This window comes from Drosophila innubila (assembly GCF_004354385.1).
Source record: "Drosophila innubila isolate TH190305 chromosome 3L unlocalized genomic scaffold, UK_Dinn_1.0 0_D_3L, whole genome shotgun sequence".
In the NCBI taxonomy this organism is placed as follows: domain Eukaryota; kingdom Metazoa; phylum Arthropoda; class Insecta; order Diptera; family Drosophilidae; genus Drosophila; species Drosophila innubila.
Window position 1 is genome coordinate 4,678,318 of NW_022995376.1, and position 19,542 is coordinate 4,697,859.

The 19,542-nt window shown below is 41.8% G+C and overlaps 3 protein-coding genes across 4 annotated transcripts; 1 reads left to right on the plus strand and 2 right to left on the minus strand.

The window, feature by feature from the left end:
- Positions 1 to 185: 185 nt before the first annotated feature.
- On the plus strand, positions 186 to 9,488 carry LOC117786521 (F-box/WD repeat-containing protein 7). Of its 2 annotated transcripts, none has more exons than XM_034624832.1 (8): positions 186 to 338; positions 2,744 to 4,153; positions 4,630 to 6,540; positions 6,604 to 6,785; positions 7,332 to 7,557; positions 7,628 to 7,838; positions 7,903 to 8,074; positions 8,149 to 9,488. In XM_034624832.1, the coding sequence occupies exons 2-8, from the start codon at positions 2,786 to 2,788 to the stop codon at positions 8,258 to 8,260; spliced, it is 4,182 nt and encodes a 1,393-aa protein (XP_034480723.1). In that variant the 5' UTR covers positions 186 to 338; positions 2,744 to 2,785; the 3' UTR covers positions 8,261 to 9,488. The 2 variants fall into 2 exon arrangements, with proteins under 2 accessions (XP_034480723.1, XP_034480724.1); XM_034624833.1 differs by lacking the exon at positions 186 to 338 and adding an exon at positions 362 to 536.
- Positions 9,489 to 10,291: 803 nt separating this feature from the next.
- LOC117789166 (kinesin-like protein KIF23) lies at positions 10,292 to 13,693 on the minus strand. The gene is made up of 6 exons (XM_034628238.1): positions 13,530 to 13,693; positions 12,710 to 13,474; positions 11,979 to 12,525; positions 11,599 to 11,920; positions 10,981 to 11,540; positions 10,292 to 10,915 (listed from the first exon to the last, which is right to left on the minus strand). Exons 1-6 carry the CDS (start codon positions 13,538 to 13,540, stop codon positions 10,439 to 10,441), a joined length of 2,682 nt encoding a protein of 893 aa, XP_034484129.1. The 5' UTR covers positions 13,541 to 13,693; the 3' UTR covers positions 10,292 to 10,438.
- A 629-nt stretch (positions 13,694 to 14,322) lies between these two features.
- On the minus strand, positions 14,323 to 18,565 carry LOC117789167 (sulfide:quinone oxidoreductase, mitochondrial). The gene is made up of 8 exons (XM_034628239.1): positions 18,424 to 18,565; positions 18,197 to 18,332; positions 16,871 to 16,976; positions 16,583 to 16,807; positions 16,110 to 16,310; positions 15,831 to 16,040; positions 15,578 to 15,764; positions 14,323 to 14,739 (listed from the first exon to the last, which is right to left on the minus strand). Exons 2-8 carry the CDS (start codon positions 18,325 to 18,327, stop codon positions 14,426 to 14,428), a joined length of 1,374 nt encoding a protein of 457 aa, XP_034484130.1. The 5' UTR covers positions 18,328 to 18,332; positions 18,424 to 18,565; the 3' UTR covers positions 14,323 to 14,425.
- Positions 18,566 to 19,542: the final 977 nt, after the last annotated feature.

Consider the following 19,542-nt stretch of genomic DNA (forward strand, 5'->3'; position numbering starts at 1 on the left):
GGAAATGTACTTGTTTATTAAAGTACAAGAAATCCAGCCAAATCGGGAAATTTTGCAGGGTGGCAGCCTTTGATTCGGGTGGCAATCTCCAACACCAGTGCTGGCAAGTTTTTAGGGGAAACAATTTTTCTAGCAAAATAATTCTGAAAATAGCCAAATCTAGTTTTAAAATAGCTAAGTTGGCAACAGTGACCAGCGCGCTGTCGCAGCCAAAAGTCATTTTTTTCTGTCTGAATTTAAGAATTTTTTGTTTTGTTATCCGAATAAAACTAATACGGTTAAACAAAACAAATATACTGGATAGCTGACAACACACCTTGAAGAAAACGGCAGAAAACGTACGTGGTAAATTCGATTAAACGTGTGCTCAGTGCCAACTGCTTCTTGTGCGTGTGTGTGTGTGAGTGGGCTAAACGCAAAAAGTGTAAAACGAATGAAATAATTAAACAATTAAGCTAAAGTGCAAAAGCAAGCGTCAATTGTGCACCAAATATATGAAATTTGTTGTTTAAAGTGCAATATAAAGTTATCTAGGGGTAAAGTAAACTCATTTTCTCATGCATGTCGTGACATTTGTTCTGTATGTGTGCGTGCCTGTGTGTGTATGCATACGACATTCGACGTTGACTCTTTGCATGTGTTGGTGTGTCTGTGTGTACAACAATGTTCACATTTTTCTTTTGTTGTTTGCTCCACGAATTATGGGGCTGCTGCAGGTGCAGAAAAGTGGGGTTAGGGCCTAAACAAATCAGTTAAATTTAGTAACTTTTGATTAAACTAAAGCCTAGAAGATATAGGCATTTAATATTAGACAATTTTCTCAAGTCCCAAAACTATTAAAGCCATGAAAATATGACACTAATGGATGGATAAATCATACGTGTGTGTGTGTGTGTTTGCAAGCGAGGGTTTGAGTATTCTTCTCGTATTTAGTCCTGTGCTTCTTGTGGTCACACAGGTAACACGAATGCCGTGTGAAAGTAGGCACAAAATGAGAGACCAAGACCGAGAGAGAGAGAGAGCGAGAGAGACCCTTAAACCTTGAGGAGGTCAACAGCCATTCCATTGGTGGAAGGGAGGAAGCGACATAGCGACATTCTCGTACACATCTGATCTGTTTTCACAGTGATGCAACACAGGATCTACACATACATATGTACATGTGTCTGCCTGTGCGTGTGTGTGTGTGCGAAGAAAATTCCTATGTGATCGTTCTTTGTTGTTTGCTGCCTGTAGCAGAATGCAGTGATCCCTTTTCTGGCTGTTTGTCTGTCTGACCGTACGCGTGTGTTTGCTTTTGTGTGTGTGTGTGCGTTAAATTGATGCTGTGCGACAGCAGAAGGCAGAGTCATAGAGAGAGCGAGATAGAATGACTATCGACTGTGATGAGAGCAGAGAGCTCAAACAGATAGCGGCTTAAATTGCAAGGTGTACGCCATCGTCGTTGTTGTTGTTGCTTCAGTTGTTGTTGTTATTGTTGGTGGTGTGTATCTTTATTGCTTCTTCTTCCGTCCGTTACTTTTGCTCTTGTCATCATGCATGCCTTTACCTTTTTTCTGCCTGGCCTGCTGTCTACTGATCTGCTGCCTGTCTGTGCATCTGTATGTGTTGTCTCTCTGTCTGCCTGTGTGTGTGTGTGTAGGTATGTGTTTGTGTTGTTGTAATACCCGTTTCATCTTCTTTGCCCATTCTACTTCGCGCCGTTTTAGCTTCTTCCGCCGATGCACTTTTGTGATTTCCTTTGCGAGTTTTTGATTGCTCTGAAGAAGCGACGTTGGCGTCGACGACGGCTGCTGCTGCCGCCGTTGTTGTTGTTGCTGCTTTATAGACATTTTTCCCACTGCTTTTCTTTTCTTTTGGATTTTGATTTTTTTTTTCGCATTCGAACGTGAGAGAGACAATCGTGCTTATTACTTTTGCTCTTTGCCTCATCTCCGCTGCTTCGCATTGCGTGGGAATTTTTCAGAGCGTCGCTGTCGCAGCTCAAGAGCGGACGAGTTCCTAGAGGGATTTTAGGTAAAAAAGGATCGTTTACTACTGGGTTTACTTAAAAAAAAATTAAATCAAAGCGTGCACTTGAGTTAATCTATCACTTTTTGTAAGTTAAATATTAATGTATTAAGGATATTTCTTAAAAGTTTACTATTTGTCGTTAAGATTTTATGAGCAGAGTTGCCAGCAGAGAGCAGTTCGAAATAGAGCTAGAGAGAACTTAAAAAAGGATATGAAAAGAAAAGTCACGAGAAAACAGATTCGACTGCAAATTAATATTGCATATACACTACATACAGTTAATCGCGTAATTGTTTTGACAAAAATAAACTTTTATACATTTGTTTATTTAAAAAAAATAATAAGTCCGAATGGATCTCAATATTTGGATTGTTCTTAGAACCAAAGACAACTAAAATAATAAAAGTAGAGAAAAATTTACAAGACGATGTCCTTTTGTTTTTTAAATGCTTTTTTTTTTAAAGAATTACTTGTCAAAAGAATTACTTGACTTACTGTGAACTGTTCCTTTTTTTTTGTTGGGAAATTCTCAAAAGTTGTCAACACTTGGAGCGCATTTCTTTCCTCCACACATAAATTTCCCATAATAATACGTTACACAGGGAATATTCCATATGATGTGTAATCGATCAATTTCCGCGAAAAATATTTCACAAAGGGAATATCCCATATAAAGTGTAAACGATCATGTTGACTGCGATTTGACTGTAATCTGTATTTGAACTTTCAGGAGAGCAGAGATTGATTTCCCCCCACGCATAGTGAAAGTATTATGGAAAAAGGATGTTCAGCTGCTAGCAGTAATTGTAAAAGTGCCGAGGAAGCTCAGCAGGAGCTAAGCGAACTAAAGCCTGAGAAGGAGAAGGAAAAGGAGAAGAAGACGACGACACCACAAGGACCTCAGTCAAAGCCAAGCACTAGCCAAGTGAGATTGGAAGCAGGAGCAGAAGAACCAGAAGAATTAGAACAGAAGGAAGCAGAAGAATCCATGTCCAAGTTGAGAGCGGAAGACGTGGCAGACGTGGACTGTGTTTCGCACTCTTCGCACTCACACGAACATGAACACGGACACGGCTTTGCCGTAGTGCTCGATGATGAGTCCAGCACGGAGACGGGCGTGCTGGAGACATTCGAGATCAGCTCTTCCAACTCACTGCCCCCCAGCCACAGCACGGGAGCACGGAGTGCTGCGTCCACAGTCGGTGTTGTTGTTGTTGTGCCCGTTGACGATAGCTCCTCCACAGATACTCTCTCAAATGGCAATGAGAATGAGAATGGCAATTCGGAGGATCACAGCGTCAGCGCCAGTTCAATGAATAACGTGTTCTTTAACGATAACGATAACGAGCCGCCCGTTGTATGCCTTATAAACGATGACGATGATTTTGACGAGGAGGAAATTGTCGAGGATGAGGAGGAAGACGACGAAGATCAAGATCAAGATGATGAGGAACAACAACAACAGCAGCAGCAACAGCAACAATCAATGCCCATAGATTGCCCCAACACATCACAATTGGATGGCGGCATCATCACAACAGCCGACGGCTCGAAAATCTTTCTGGAGACGCCTGTCGTGGAGGAGCCTCAATCCCATCCCATCAATCATCATCCCAGCAACGCAACAGCTGCCAATGTGACTCAATCCGAGCTATTGACGGGCAAACCGAAGCGTCTCAGTGATGAATTTGATGCGCCGGATCAGGAGCAGGACCAGGAGACGACAAGAGGAGTCAAGTCTGAAATGGAAGCTGGGCAGGAAGATGTGGCATCCACATCGCTGCACGACAGACAAATGTCCGTGCGTCTGAAGCAAATGAGCCTCACCGCCAACTCGAACTCAAAGGAGGCCATGTCATCATCCCATTCACTGTCCAAGGCGGACATTGAGTCCATGGATCGCATTGAGCGTCGTGACTTTGAGACCGAACAGAGATTAACTGGCGGCATTGTGCTGGGCACCAGTAAACTAATCAATAAGAATCGTCTTAATCTAAGTCTGATTAATGCGGCAGGAGCAACTGTTGGAGGAGCAGCAGCCGGAGCGGGAGGAGCATCAGCTGGTGGCGTTAACAGCAGCAGCAGCAGCGATGATTGGCCAAGCAGCAGCAATGGACGCGCCTTCTCCTCGGACAGCAAGGTGAGTCGATACCAGGATTGGGCAGCCAGTAACTCTACAGCTCATACAAATAATAATAATCCTAGTTACAAAATAAAGGACACAGCAAATGCACTGCTTCGATTAGAGGCGCTGAACACAAATAGGACTAGGTGCAGTCGGCTTGTAACCTTTTAATATATGTAGTCATCTGTCAGTCAGTCAGTCAGTCAGGACAAACAGTTTTATATTTTTAGATATAGGACCTCAGCTGAGAATAAAATAGTTTCTTTAACGACGCCTTATAAATGCGTTTATATAAATATAGGGTTGAAAGAAACGTTACAAATAATTTTCGAATTTGTACAGAATTTTAAAGTCAAAAGATCGTAAAAAAAACCCTACAAAAAGTCATAATTTTAAAAAATTTTAAGGAAATAGCTGTAGAGAAATTGGCTATTTTAATATATATATAAACAACGTTTCAAACTAATCCCTTTTCTTTTCTTTGTGTCCAGTGCACCTACAAGGATCTGTCCACGACGCCAACGAGCAGCAGGAAATATACCAATAGTCGACTGAGCAAGTCCACTGCCAAACTAAATTTGGGCTCCACGCTGGGAACAGCAAACACAGCCGCAGGAGCAACAGGAGGAGTTGGAGGAGCAGGTTGCCCCCAGCACAGTTCCAGCTCCAACGCGTTGAAATCCTCGGTGATTGTGGAACCCAGTGGCAGTAGCAGCAGCAGCAATGCCTCCACTACCACCTCCACATCCACTTCATCCACATCCACATCCGATGTCTACACGAATACCAACTCGAATGACAATCTTAATGCAGCCGCAGCGGATAAAGACAGCTCCTCCTCGGATAAGGACAACTCGACGTTGACAGTTGCTCCAGTGGCCGCATCCACGTCCACATCCACATCCTTTAGTTCCGTGGGCTCGCAAACGACCAGCCAGGAAGGTGGCTGCAGTCGGACGAGTGTGGTTCCCTGTGCTGCCTTCCATCAGGATGTGGATGCCCAGCCCTCCACCTCGGCCACATCCACCACGTCCTCGGCACGCTGTCATTATGCTGCAGCCACATCGAAGGTGGCCACCAGACAGGTGAACGCCAGCGCACAGACTCAGGAGCGTTTTCTGGCCAGGAGTGGTTTGACAGCAGGCGGCGGAGCAGGAGGAGCAGGAGCTGGTAACAACAATCGCAGTCGACGACGTGTGGAGGCCACTCGCAATGGTTCCAACGATGTCATTGTCCTGGAAGTGGTTGTTGAGGAGAATGCCAATGGGGAGGGTGCCCACGTGGAGCCGGGAGATTTCAGTGCAGATGAACCGTGGGGCAACTGCGATGGCGATGAGGAGAACAACTGCTCGGATCTGGAGGAGATTTGCACGTGCCAGAACAGCATGATGGCCAACAGTCGTAGTGGCAGCAATGGCAGTCTTAGCGAGGGATTGGACATGGATGCCACCGATGGCTATCATCATCAGGGCACAGCTGGCGAGGAATCTCTAGGCATCACATCCGTCTACTGCTCCCAGCAACGCAAGCGAAAGTACAATGAGGGACGTCTCCTGGATGGTGACTACTCCATGAGCTTGGCAGGCAGTGCAGGAACAGCAGGAGGAGCCGGAGCAGGTGGAGCTGCTGGAGGCGAAACAGGCGATAACAGTCGTAAGCGTATCGCCTATGATTTTGCCTCGACACCACGATCCTCGTCCGCCTCCGCCGCCTCCTCGGTGATGCTCTCGATGACGCCAACGGGTGCGGGATTGGGACTCGGCTTGGGCTTGGGATTGGGTGTGGGCAGCTCCCCAGCTCTGGGCAGGCGCACACCGCGTGCTTTGATGCCGACACGCGACAATCCGCCGCCAGAGCTGCAACATTGGTTGGCCCAATTCCAACGCTGGTCCCATGCCGAGCGTCTGCTCGCCGTGGACCGTCTCATCGATCACTGTGATCCCTCGCAGGTGCGTCACATGATGAAGGTGATTGAGCCGCAATTCCAGCGGGATTTCATCTCTCTGCTGCCCCGGGAACTTGCCCTCTTCGTGCTCTCGTATCTGGAGCCCAAGGATTTGTTGCGGGCAGCGCAGACTTGTCGCAGTTGGCGCTTCCTCTGCGACGACAATCTGCTGTGGAAGGAGAAGTGTCGTAAGGCCCAGATCCTCACCGAGTCGCGCAGCGATCGCCCCAAACGTGGACGGGATGGCAATATGCCGCCCATTGCGTCGCCGTGGAAGGCTGCATACATGCGACAGCATATCATCGAGATGAACTGGCGCTCCCGTCCAGTGCGCAAGCCCAAGGTGCTCAAGGGTCACGATGACCATGTCATCACCTGCCTGCAGTTCTCCGGCAATCGTATTGTCTCCGGCTCCGACGACAACACACTCAAAGTGTGGTCCGCTGTCAATGGCAAGGTAGGTGGCCAGACAAATCTTCTCCAGCTTTTTTTTTATTAAATGAGCGATTCTTTTTTGTAGTGCCTTCGCACCTTGGTGGGACACACGGGTGGCGTTTGGTCCTCGCAGATGTCGGGCAATATCATCATCTCGGGCAGCACAGATCGCACCTTGAAGGTCTGGGACATGGACAGCGGCAGCTGCGTTCATACGCTACAGGGACACACCTCGACAGTGCGCTGCATGCATCTGCATGGCAACAAGTGAGTGCTACTCCATTGTCCCTATTTTGTTGTTCCTTTTCATCCTCCTAATACTACTACTGCTCTACTTCCCCCTCCTGTAACTGTTTCCTCCTGCCACCCAACTTCCTATATCTTAGCTTCCTCCTAACCTTTATCTTCTTGCTTCTTGCTTCTTCTCCTTGTCCTTTATCCTTCTCCAGATCCTGCTTCTCCTGCTCCTCCTCCTCTTCCTTCTTTTCTGACTGCTCTCTCTTTTGTTCCTCCTACTAGTTTTGGTCCTTTACCTCCTCTAGATTCTTCCTATAAACTCCCTCCTTCTTCTGATTCTCCTTATCCTTCAGCTTATCTTTTTTCTCCTCATCCATCTCCTAATATTTCTCCTTCTGTTCCGCAACCTGCTCCTCCTCTTCCTTCCTTCATTTCCTAATCATGCTTCTTCCTCTTCCTTCTCTTCCTGATCATTCTTCTTCTCCCCTTCTCCTCCTCTACCCTGTCCTTTGCTGCTCTTTGTTTCCCTTTTTCCAGTTTACTTGACTAATTCCTTCTTCTCCGCCTTCTTTTCAGGGTCGTCAGCGGTTCCCGAGATGCCACACTGCGTGTCTGGGACATTACACTGGGCACCTGTCTCCATGTCCTGGTTGGTCACCTGGCGGCGGTGCGTTGTGTGCAATACGATGGCAAGCTGATTGTTTCCGGCGCCTACGATTACATGGTCAAGATCTGGCATCCGGAGCGACAGGAGTGTCTGCACACGCTGCAGGGACACACAAATCGCGTCTACTCGCTGCAGGTAATACTTCTGGTACAGTCAACACCCTCTAAGACAGTTACTAATTGCCATCCATTTGCCATTTGTGCAGTTTGATGGTCTCCATGTGGTCTCCGGCTCATTGGACACCTCGATACGTGTGTGGGATGTGGAGACGGGCAATTGCAAGCACACACTGATGGGTCATCAGAGTCTCACGTCGGGCATGGAACTGCGTCAGAATATACTCGTCTCCGGCAATGCCGACTCCACAGTCAAAGTCTGGGACATCACAACGGGACAGTGTCTACAGACGCTATCGGGTAAGTTAATTGATTGATTGCTTGATTAACACTTTGATTGATTGAATTACTTTCTGATTGATAGGTCCAAACAAGCATCAGTCCGCTGTCACTTGCCTGCAATTCAATTCACGCTTTGTGGTGACCAGCTCCGATGATGGCACCGTCAAGTTGTGGGACGTCAAGACGGGCGACTTTATACGCAACCTGGTGGCACTGGATTCGGGTGGTTCCGGCGGAGTTGTGTGGCGCATAAGGTAAGCTTTATAAACTAGTCCAAGTTATTATCAGCAACTCTAATTTAATCACATTTAAACTACTTTTCTTTTAGGGCAAATGACACGAAACTGATTTGCGCTGTGGGATCGAGGAATGGCACCGAGGAAACAAAGCTGATGGTATTGGACTTTGATGTGGAGGGCGCTTGTGTCAAGTGCTCATAGGATCATCTGTGCCAGGATCAGTTCCAATTGAAGCCGCCACCTGTCGGCAGAACAAGAAAAAGGCGCACTCTACTCTATGTTATGATAAACGCAAAATGCCAGAACCGTTAAAGGCTGCCGCTTGTAACGGTAACGAGCAGCTGGAGGCGATAAATACATTGCAAACACACACACACACATATACACCCATCTAAATGCCAACATACACACACACACACACACATTTATACACAGAGATGACATGCCTATCTGTAATCGATAATTGGATTGGTTATCGTTGCTTGCCTTGCCAACAAATGCAGCTGCTCACACACACACACACAAACACATATACACACACATTTGGGGAGTTGGGTTGTGAGTGGGAGTGTAATGTTTATCAATGTTATCATTTGTTTAAATTGCGTTGCTTTATAGCCAAAATTTGTTTTCCACAATAGAATAATTTTTGCTTCTTAGTTATTAAAATGCGTATATAACACATTTATACATATTACAGATATATATATATAAATCTATTATATACAATTCGCATTGAAAGTCGAGTTAGTTACACATACATATACATAATTATATACGTATTATGCATATACTTATACATCTATATACACACACACTTATATATTTTGTTCCGTGTCGAATGAAGAACCTGAACCTTTATGAAGAGGAAGAGAAGATAAAAGAAAAACACAGCTTTATATTCATTAAATTGTTTAATTGAATTGATTATGATAATGTTAATATTGCCTTTAGAGCATTTGGTATTCCCATCTATTATTTTGTGGTTTCCTTCGATCTGTTTACGTTTATAATACACACACACACATTTAAATGCATACGCATCAAGTACGTATTTGATTCTTCCGTTTATTATGTGTTTTTGTTAAAAAGGCTTCCATGTGGAGGAAGCTCCATTCAATTTCTATGTTGGTATATGCTTAAAATTTATTATTATAAATTATTTAGTTCTTTTTTGCCAAAAGTCCGTGCAGAATTAGGAGTTAAGTATTCCGGGGTACTCATTTTTGGGGGAGCAGCTCACACACTCACACATATACAAACAAAAAAATACACACACACACACACACAAAAGCATTAAGCGAACATATATTTTAATTATAGACTGATTTATTAGTAATTGAAATTAATCTACAAATTTAAGCATAAATCTGAATAAACGCAGGAATAATAGTTAAAACAAAGTTAAATAAAATGCATGTGCATGTGATTTTATGTTTGTTTTTATTATCTTTTCTAACCAAAGCAAATTGAAACAAACACGAAAACTTTAAAATTGATAAAAAGCGTATCAATCGGCCAATAACACGATAAGCGATAATTCGATATATATACCTATATACGATATATTTGTACTCTCTCAATGCATTCACAAAATGCAACGAGCTTAAGTAATACGTTGGGTATTCCGGGGGGAATGGGCGGGAAGGGGGACAGCTACAACAGACATGCAAATGTATGCGAATTACTCTACACAATAATTTATGAATTACTTTATGGCATAATAATCGTAACAATAAATGCAGTACATTTAAAATGCTCTCTTTAACTAATTAAAGCTGGCGAATGGAGAGCAGTGAGCGGCAAAAGCTTTTCCAATGGCGTTTAATTTTATTCCTGCAGAGCAAATGGCAAAAGAGCTTTGCTAATGAGCCGACGTTTGAGCGCAAGATTTAAAAGTGAAAGTTGCTCTCTTAATCTCTTAGCAGCAGACACAACTAAAGAGAGACTTTTGCTTCGATAACCGTTTTAACTCGTTTGGCGCTTAAGCGAACTTTTGAAATGAAGCCTGGATTAGATAAAAAGACAATTGAAATTGAAAACAAATCACTTCATTTGCGATTCAACTTATTTATCGGTTATGCGATTGAGCGCAAGTTGCTCTCCTAGCAGCAGACAAAATAAAAGAGAGACTCGCTTGACGCAGAGGCTTGCGTTAACCGTTTCAAACCCGTTTGGCGCTTAAGCGAACATTTGAAATGAAGCCTGGATTAAATAAGAAGACAGTAACAATTGAAATTGAATATTATAGACTTCTTTAATTGAGTTTGTAAACTTAAAACAAATCACTTCATTTGCGATTCAACTTATTAAACGGTTATGCGATTGAGTATAATACATATGTAATTAACTGGAAAAAGAGAAAACACTCGAGAGTGTTTACATTTTGGACTTTTTGTTGCTGTGTCCCTCGATGCCGAGATTGCAACGCGAGGCGACATCCTGGACGGAGGTGAGTCCAGTGCTGGGCAACTGTCCACCAAAGGCGGATGCCGATAAATTGCTGTTGCTCGGACGTTTACGGGTGGGCGAATGTACGGGAGATTTCTGCCGTAGACATTCAACATCATTGAAGACAACCTGTGCACCGCCACCGCAGGTGGGAATCACATTGCCCTTGTACAGTTTCGTCTCCACATCGCCATCGGTGTCCGCCTCCTGGGAGACGAGGCAATATTTGGTGGTGCCATGACCCGTCAGTTCCTTCATGTCCATCAGCTTCGTTACGGACTTGCGATTCTTCAGATACGGCTGCATAATGGTGCCCAGTGGCACAGGATTTGCAGCACGATGCTCCAGCCACTTGTCGCCGGCGGATCGAGAGCGTCGATGTCGATTATTGGCAGCTGCCAAGCCCTAAAGATGTAAAGAGTAACATTTAGTTAAGATTTACAATGAGATAATCCTTATACAGATATTACATGTCGTGGTGTGCAGTAGATATCGGTGCGTTCGGTTCGCGTCGTTGGCGGCACTGAGGACTCCGTGCGTGCGGTGAAGCCACCGCGTTCCTTCTCGTTCAGCAAGTCCTCTGAGCTCTGGGAACGCGGCAGACTGGGCACATCCTCCGACTGCAGTATGTTGGAGACCAGGCGCAGCTTCTCATCCTTAATGCGCATGCGTTCCTGCATCTTGGCCCGCTGTTCCCGCAACTTCATATCGAACTCGCGCTTATTCTTGTCGGACTCAACGGCCAGCTTGGAATTGAACTTCTTCTTTTGCTTCTCCTTCTCCTGCTCCTTTTGCGAGAGCAGTTGGTCCTGCTCGTTGAGTTTGTGGCTTAACTCCTGTATCTGTCGCTCCCGCTTGCTCAGCGTATTGTTCAGCACATCAATGGAGCTCTCGTGGATGCGAACTTTGTTCTCCAGAGCGGCGCTGCGTTCCCGCTCCTGTTTATAGACGGCCTTCAGGGAAGCCAGCTCCGTGCGCAGCTGCAGATTGTCCCGATCCAAAGTCATCAGCAGCTGCCGGAAGTTGTCACCTAGAAGATTACAATTGCAGTAGAGGATTACATTCATTTAAACGCATCTATGACTAACATTTAATGTCCATGTTGGCGCGCAGTTTGCGGCGTCTCTCGATGCGCTGCTCCAAGTACTGCATTAGCTCCTGGATCTTGCACTCCGTCTCGGGACTGTCCATTTGATAGTTGGGAAAATCAGCTCCCAGGCTGTACACCAGACCCACATCCACCTCCAGCTGCTTGGCCTCTGGGATGCCCAGCTCATTGAGATTGTTGACAGCGATCTTAAACAGCTTATTGGCCTTGCGACGACCTGGTGTCAGGCCGAGATCTGGTTTCATGGGCGTGGCACGCGCTATTTGCACCTCCTGTGTCATCTCGGCGAACTTCATCACTTGCTGCAAGAAGATCAAGTTTAGACAGTGGCAAACAAATGGAAGTTTTAAAGATAGCTACCATATTCTCATCGTAATCCTCCATGCGCGGATTGATGCACACAATCATGGACACCTGACCCTCGCCATCAAAGTAGTTCTTGAACATGTGCGTGATCTTCGAGTCGCGATAGGGAATCTTCTTGGGCGCTGGATTGGGACTGACCTGTTGGTTCTCCCGCAGGTATTCCAGACACGTGCGCAGCGTCATCAGCGAGTTGTTGATGTTGCCCGCCTCCCGCAACCGTACTCCGGTGTTCTTGGTCCTCGAGGATCTCTCACTGCCCGCCAAATCCACCAGCGAGAGTTGACTCACTGTAATGTTGTGCTTGTCCTGCACCACATGCTCACCCTGGCAATCGGTGGGCGCCTGGACGAGACGTATGTTGAACACGGAGTGACTGCGACTCGACTCCGCATTGAGCACCGTGTTGCCCATCCGCTTGCGCTTCTGTCCCATCTGGAACACCTCGAGGGCCTCGTCCACCGTCTTCACCTCCACTTCGGTGACGCCGTGCACGAACATCTGATGATTGGCATCCTCGCGGATGATCTTACACTGCAACGATCTGGGAATGACAAGTTGTTATTAATTCAAGCATTTGATAAGTGTACCCAACTATGAGATACCCATTAATACTAGGCTGATCAATAGTAATTGTACAATATATGATTGCCCACACTACCACGAATACAATATACCCTAGTCTTATAAAAGTAACGAGTATAATAGACTAAACCTCCGTTCCTTACTTTTGTATGCCCGAATCCTCCAGCAGATCGTACACGCTGTTGTTGTACATCTCCACATAGGTGATAAACACGGAGTACATGTTGTCCTCGTCCAGCACGGACAATGGTGTTGGCTCCACGGATGCCTGTGATGCGATTTCCGGATCCGATTCCTTGCGACGGAATGCAAATCTTCCCGCTCCGGCAAAGCGTTGATTCATCTCATGCTGACGCTCGAGCAGCGCATCCTCCTCGGACAGGATCTCAAACCCGTTCAGTTTGTCCGGCTTGAAGACGAACTTCTTGGCCTGGTAGTCGGCAATGGTGCGAAAGAGCAGATCCAGGCAACGTGGCATGACACCACGATGCCGCGAGTTGCCCGTCATTGTGTACGTCTTGCCACTCCCAGTTACGCCGTAGGTGAAGAGCAAACTGTTCCGGCCACGCACGAGATTATCCACCAGTGGCTGGGCAACGGCTGCAAACACATCCTGTTGCGTGGCATCCGGCTGAAAGACGTGCTTAAAGATGTACTGAATCTCGCGCTGTGCTCCATTCTGTTTGTTTTGATGCAGCAGCTGATCCTGCGCATTCACGGCAATTGTTGTCGAGTTCTTGACACGCATACTCGTCAAGTCCGCATCCGATTGCAGTGGACGCACGCGGCAAAACACATTCACCGGATCCTGCGCTTTTCCCGCCGACAAATCTCGCCGCTTCTCCATTTGCGCCTGCTGCGACTGCGCTGACCGCGGCGTTTTCGGAACGCGCATCGGCGTACGAGCCCTGCATATATGTAATTTCATAATTTGCTTTAATTCTATTACTATTTTCTACTTACATTGCTTTCATTTTGTTAGTTTGTATTTCGTTTACAGCTGAGCACTTTTAATTTTCTTTAACTTGCTTTCGTTTTAGGATTCGTTAGCTTCAAATAAATGACCGCAAGGGCGCAAGAACGACGCCACGCTGCCAGACGTTGCCACCCGGTGGAAAAATGCTGCCATTTTTTTTAACGTTGCCATCCATGGAAAACGGATCTAGAGCATTGTACAAATATTTAACAGAATGATCTTTTTGGTAAGTTTTCTGTATATTATGTTAGAATTTTTTTAAAATTTAAGCAGAGTTTTTCTTCAGATTTTGTTGCATTTTTAATAGTATTTTTGAAATTATATTTGCAACTACTCCCTTCCGAAGTTGGCAAACTACAATCATTCACCATTATTTTGATCAAAATTCCGCATTTCAATTGATTTGTCATAATTGCCTTTATTGATTTTTTAAACAATTCTTAGTTTTTTTAATTTGTGAATTTAAAACTCGCGCCATTTTGAGATCTCTTCCAGTCAATGCTGCCACACTTTTTTAACAATAGGCTCCGCATTTTTTTGCCATTCACAGCGAGCAGCTTCATAGTTTATTTTAAGTAGCATAGTTATGTTAAATAACAGACTAAATTACTGACGTTAAATTCAAAATCATTTTCTGTAGAATTTTTTCACATGAACCAATAGAAGTAGAAAATACTGCACATTATGTTAACTAACATAACTATGTTATGAAACGGACATTAGATTCAAATTCCCTCAGTAGGAGTAGTAGTACAGGGCTGTTGTATTAAAAGATTGATATAGACGTAAAATTTAAACTTTATTTTTCTGTTTTTAACAAGTATTTATTAATTGTATTGCATTTTTATGTAGATCATATGTTGCATTGTTTGAGTACGAAGCTTTACTTTTGTTTGCTCTTGAACACTGACAATATATTACGCATGAGTGCTGGACCATTCCAGTAACCAGGTAACATTAGTTTCCAGTATAATAAGGGCATAAGGTCTTTTTTCATATAAAACATTGAATAACGCTCCTTATTTTGTGCCACAGGGAATGTCTCCAGCGGCGTCAGGCTATAATCAAACTCGGCCAGCATGCAGGTATGATAACCAGTAACCAAAGGACACGATGCATAACCATCATAGACATCCTTCAGGGGCTTCCCCTCCATAGCGGCGATCATGTTACGAAACACAACCGGTGACTGAGCAGCTGTAGAATAAAAATCAATTTTTGTAATACTCTTTTATAATTAAAACCAAAAACTTCTTTAATCTACACTAGTTATAATAAATTATCCTAAAAAGTTATACAATCTCCACTTTAGAAAATAGGATCAGAAATTTTATATCAATGTTACTGTTTAAGAATAGGATTTTAAGAATAATTGAACAAACATGTTAATATTAAATTGACATTTTTAATTATGAATTAAATATTGTAAATTATCCAAATCATAAGTTATGTTAAGTATACAAATTACAAAGCAATGTTACTCCTTAAGGATAGGATTTTAAGAATAAAGTGAGCTCATGATCTAAAATAAAACGGACTTTTTTTTACTGAAATAGGTTTTTTTTCAGATGAGCATACAAATTTTTTTAGGAGTAAATACCAGGCGAACAGAAATCAGCAGCAAGAGAATTTTTAAATTGAGCAATAATAAAATTGAGTAAAAGCTTATATTCCTGTGTATGCGATCGTTAATTTTGAATTTTTTCATTCCTGCGATCTAAAACATTTTTCGCCATAGCCTTCCCCTGACCTACAACCCTTTGCAAAATAAAAAATTCTTTCTGATTTCGAAATTTAAAGATCCTTTTATTCTTAGAATCCTAATCTTATAGACTAACATTGAGTCTTCTTTATGATTACTAAAAATTCTATTATTATTTGAATCTATGCTAGCTTCCAGCTTTGTTTCTGTTATTATTCTATGCTTATTAAAATTTGTATATCTATAAATTTTAAATATCAGTCAAATATAGTTCAATTTTTCAGTCTATCAGCTCTTAAAGTTTTAAATGTAGAGATTATACAATATTTTTACCTGCAGCGGCCGCAGTCTTTGAATTGGGCGTCGAAGATGAGTCTCCAATGGCGAAGACGTTCTTGTATCTCGTGTGCTGCAACGTGGACTTATCGACATCCACGTATCCGGCCTCATCCACCAGCTGCTTGCACCTGGTCAGCTCATCGGGAGCACTCTGAGGTGGTACTGCGTGCAACATCGAGTACTAATTAATTATAAGCATAATTATGGTAATTGATAAAAAATATGTTTGTTGTTATCTTCAGTTTACCTTCTCTTCAAAGTATTGACCAGGCTTGTTGACATTTTCAAAAATAGCCACATCCTGTTCATGCTTAACCTCAATTAAGTTACGACAAGTGTTAACCGTTATGTTGCGCTTCTTCATAATCGGCCAAAGCGCATCTGCATAATGCTTCACACCAAAAAGCACTGGCAGAGCTGTATTATATGTGATATTGATCTTGTCACGCTTGCCCGTCTGAAAGTAAGAAGAGAAAGAGAATATTTAGAAGAATTGGGGACTATTGTTATCAGAAGACTGTCTTACCTTGCGGAAATAATGCTCTGCTATGTAGGCGATTTTCTGTGGTGCTCCCGCACACTTGATGCTGGATAGGGGGAAGGTAAAGATGGCATTACCTTCGTTGGTGTTCCGGAGACAATTGAAGACGCGATCCACATACTTCGGCGAGTATATGGAACAGACTTTCCCGTTAGGCACCGCCAGAGCTTCCTCCAAGCCGGGTATCTAAGAGGGAGAATATTATTTATTAATTTACTTTTATTATTTTATATTCTAGTTGTATTCTATTTTAAGAACTCTCTCATAAATAATTATTTAAGTCTAGTTTATGTAAGCTAATGAAAATAATTTTATTACTCAAATATTTAAGCATCTTTTCAATATTTTTAATTTGTTTTAAATTTTTTTTTTGTTTCTATCAGAAATAATTTCAGTGTCTTTATAGAATCAAGTTTTGAATTAGGTAAAATTTTTTTTGCTATATTATTTCAGCTTACCTTGTTGAAGTTCAGCTGCAACCCGGTGGCAATGAGCAACATATCATATTTGACTGTATTGCCAGCCGATGTTCGGACCGTATTATTATCCGGATCGAATTCTACGGCCTTCTCTTGCAGCCATTTGGCCTTCTTGGGCAGTACATCAGCCATTAGCCTATACGACTGCTCCAGTCGCTTCATTCCACCGCCGATCAAGGTAAACATCGGCTGGTAATAATGTCTCTACGAGGGAATGTATTCTTTTGAGTAATTCTTTGGATCTTGGCTCAATTAAAATGTACATACTTCCTCGGGTTCCAAGACAATCACTTTACCCCTGCCTAGGCGGGATGAAAGCTTTGCGGCCAAAGCACAACCGCCGGAACCACCGCCAACGACCAAAACTTTACAGCTGCAAAATATCGATAGATTAGAGATTGATAGATAGATAACGTAGATACGTAGATATGATAACTGAGTGTTATATGCGAGCCTGCTCGTGTTTACAATACTCTGTAAATATTTAGAAATGATAAGTTTACTAAACAATTCACAGTAGTTGCGATAAATGTGTGTCTGCTCGACTTGGCCATGCCCTGTAAATATATACTTCTAAAAAAAATACCTCTTCAAGAGGTAAAATACTAGTAAAGAAAGCATTTTTAAGCCACAAATTTATTTTTTGCAAAGAAATATATTTAATTTAATATAAAAAATAAAATAATTCAATGTATGTTATCTTAATAGGCAAATGTACAGTAAAAATTTTATATGCGAGTCTGACAATACCCTGTAAACAGTTATGATAACTGTATACCAAAATATTCAGTCTGTATGATATTTGAAAATATACAGCAGGAATGTAATTTGCGAGACTGCTTGTCTAATAAATTGTAATAAATGTTGGAGTAAATAAACATATTTTCTCTGTTGTTTTTCTTTATTCACAGTAAGATTTGATGAATTGTACTGAATGAGATCGTAAGTTAAAATTACACTTTCAAAGATACTTTCAATGGGCATCTAATGCTGTCGTTTATTATATACTTTATGGAACCTAGCACATATCACAATTTAAAAAAAATGTATTACTCATGCTTAAGCTACCTGCTTATTTCTCTTTCTAAATAATTATGATTTTTTATAGTTGCAAATAAATCACACACTTTTTATTAAAAAAACAATAATTTACTTTGTTCTTTTTTTTACATTTTGTATAACACAATTAAAGTAATAATACCCGTTTCATAAGTCATTTTTAGAGGGTATTTCAAGATAATGTTAGCTGCTTATTTCCTGCTCTTCTTTTCTAAACTTTTTGTACAACTCTAAGAATTATAATTAAATAAATTTTATAAAATTTCACAATTTCACAGTAATATTCGCTCAAAAGTCACCTTCAAAGAGTATTAAAAGCTGATGGCATAGTTAATTAAAATTTGGTGGCATACGTGCCTAATTCCCCAGTCTCTAATCATGCTAATTTTATTTGTTTTATAGATATGTTTATATACCATTTCCTCGAATAGTAATACCAATGTTTACAATGCCATTGGGGACCTGTTCTCTTGGGTTGTCAAGCAAGCACGACTAAAAGCTTCCCATTATAATTGAGGTGTTATTTGCACTTACTCATGTTTTTCAAACTGGGTTTGGGAGCTGGATATCGGGCGTACCAGGTAGCGTTCAGTAAAGGTTCCCCGTTGTACCAGAAGTTTGCCCTGTCTTATGGCCGGTGCCAAGCGGCTGTAGGAGTTGATCATTGCGCCTGGAAGACATATATATGTAGTTAAAGTCAGACGATCAACAAGTTGTTGGAATGCTGGAATAAAGCCGATAAGCGCTACAAGTTCACTTACTGCGAAGACGTCTCTTTGGCGACTGGCGATTTGGGGAGATAGCGCTTTTGACAGAGCTTTTGCCATTTGGTTATACCATCGTGTACACCCAACGAAAATGATCTGTACATGTGTCTCAATCTTATGCTTATCCCAATTTAATAGTACCTATTTCACACGAAATTTTCAATTCTCAATGAAAATCAAAATAATTTATTTCAACAAAATTAAACAATGTCAATTGTATGTCAATTTTAAGTGCTAACATTTCTCTTTTAGTGTTTGCCCATTAGCATTGTTTGAGCTTTTAAGCTTTGCAAATAATATAAAGCTTTTGCAAAGCAACTAATTTGTAAGCTTTTCACATATGTTTTATTTGCGTACAGCGTGGCTCACATGCATATAATCACTTTGCAAAACTAAATAAACAAAAATTATGCATTTCAAATTAAAATATCTATAATCTAACTTCTCCATACTGATATTTTTATGCAATGTAGATTTTCCTTTAATCAATTTATTTTACAATTCTGTTTAATAAATTTTACAAACAACGTATTGATTTTTTCAACCCATAAATTCGATTTAGGTACAATTTTAATCGTATTAACTTAGCCCTAATTCGAAATGTAATAGAACAAATATGAAATTTTATTTATTCTGACAAATTAGGTGAATTAATCTGACTTAATTGCATATCCTAATTGAAACATAATATATTACTAAATACGAATATACGAATTATTTAATCCTAAAATTCTTGACAATTAACGCCAAAATTTACATAAAATTATAAGACTTTAAATGCATTATACTATATCATAAATATAAAAATTTTAGAAGGATATTTTTTCCATATTAGTAAAATGTTACAAATATACTGTCAATTATATAGCATACTTTTAGGTAAGTTTTGTTCGAGCTGCGAAAGGGGAGAGTGGCGGATAATTCCAGGAAAGGATGTTCAAAATGAAAATATTAAAGCAATTGAAAATATGCTAAAAATAGTTTCAAGTACTAAAATCTATATAGTTTTAAGTCATTTGAAAGTCTTTATTTCATTGCATAATTAACAGAGAAGGGCATTAGTAATTGACTGTTATTTATTATTCTATTTTGGAAAAGGAACAGACGAAAAAT

Bases quoted from the DNA above. Each gene is read 5' to 3' on its own strand.
- LOC117786521 (XM_034624832.1), top strand. From the start codon at position 2,786: ATGGAAAAAGGATGTTCAGCTGCTAGCAGTAATTGTAAAAGTGCCGAG. The intron at 7,839-7,902 runs GTAAGTTAATTG...TCTGATTGATAG, and splicing joins GTGTCTACAGACGCTATCGG to GTCCAAACAAGCATCAGTCC. The intron at 8,075-8,148 runs GTAAGCTTTATA...CTTTTCTTTTAG, and splicing joins GGAGTTGTGTGGCGCATAAG to GGCAAATGACACGAAACTGA.
- LOC117789166 (XM_034628238.1), bottom strand. The intron at 12,526-12,709 runs GTAAGGAACGGA...TGTCATTCCCAG, and splicing joins GAGGATTCGGGCATACAAAA to ATCGTTGCAGTGTAAGATCA. The intron at 11,541-11,598 runs GTTAGTCATAGA...GTAATCTTCTAG, and splicing joins CGCCAACATGGACATTAAAT to GTGACAACTTCCGGCAGCTG.
- LOC117789167 (XM_034628239.1), bottom strand. From the start codon at position 18,327: ATGATCAACTCCTACAGCCGCTTGGCACCGGCCATAAGACAGGGCAAA. The intron at 16,041-16,109 runs GTAAGACAGTCT...TCTTACTTTCAG, and splicing joins CAGAGCATTATTTCCGCAAG to ACGGGCAAGCGTGACAAGAT. The intron at 15,765-15,830 runs GTAAACTGAAGA...ATAATTAATTAG, and splicing joins GTCAATACTTTGAAGAGAAG to TACTCGATGTTGCACGCAGT.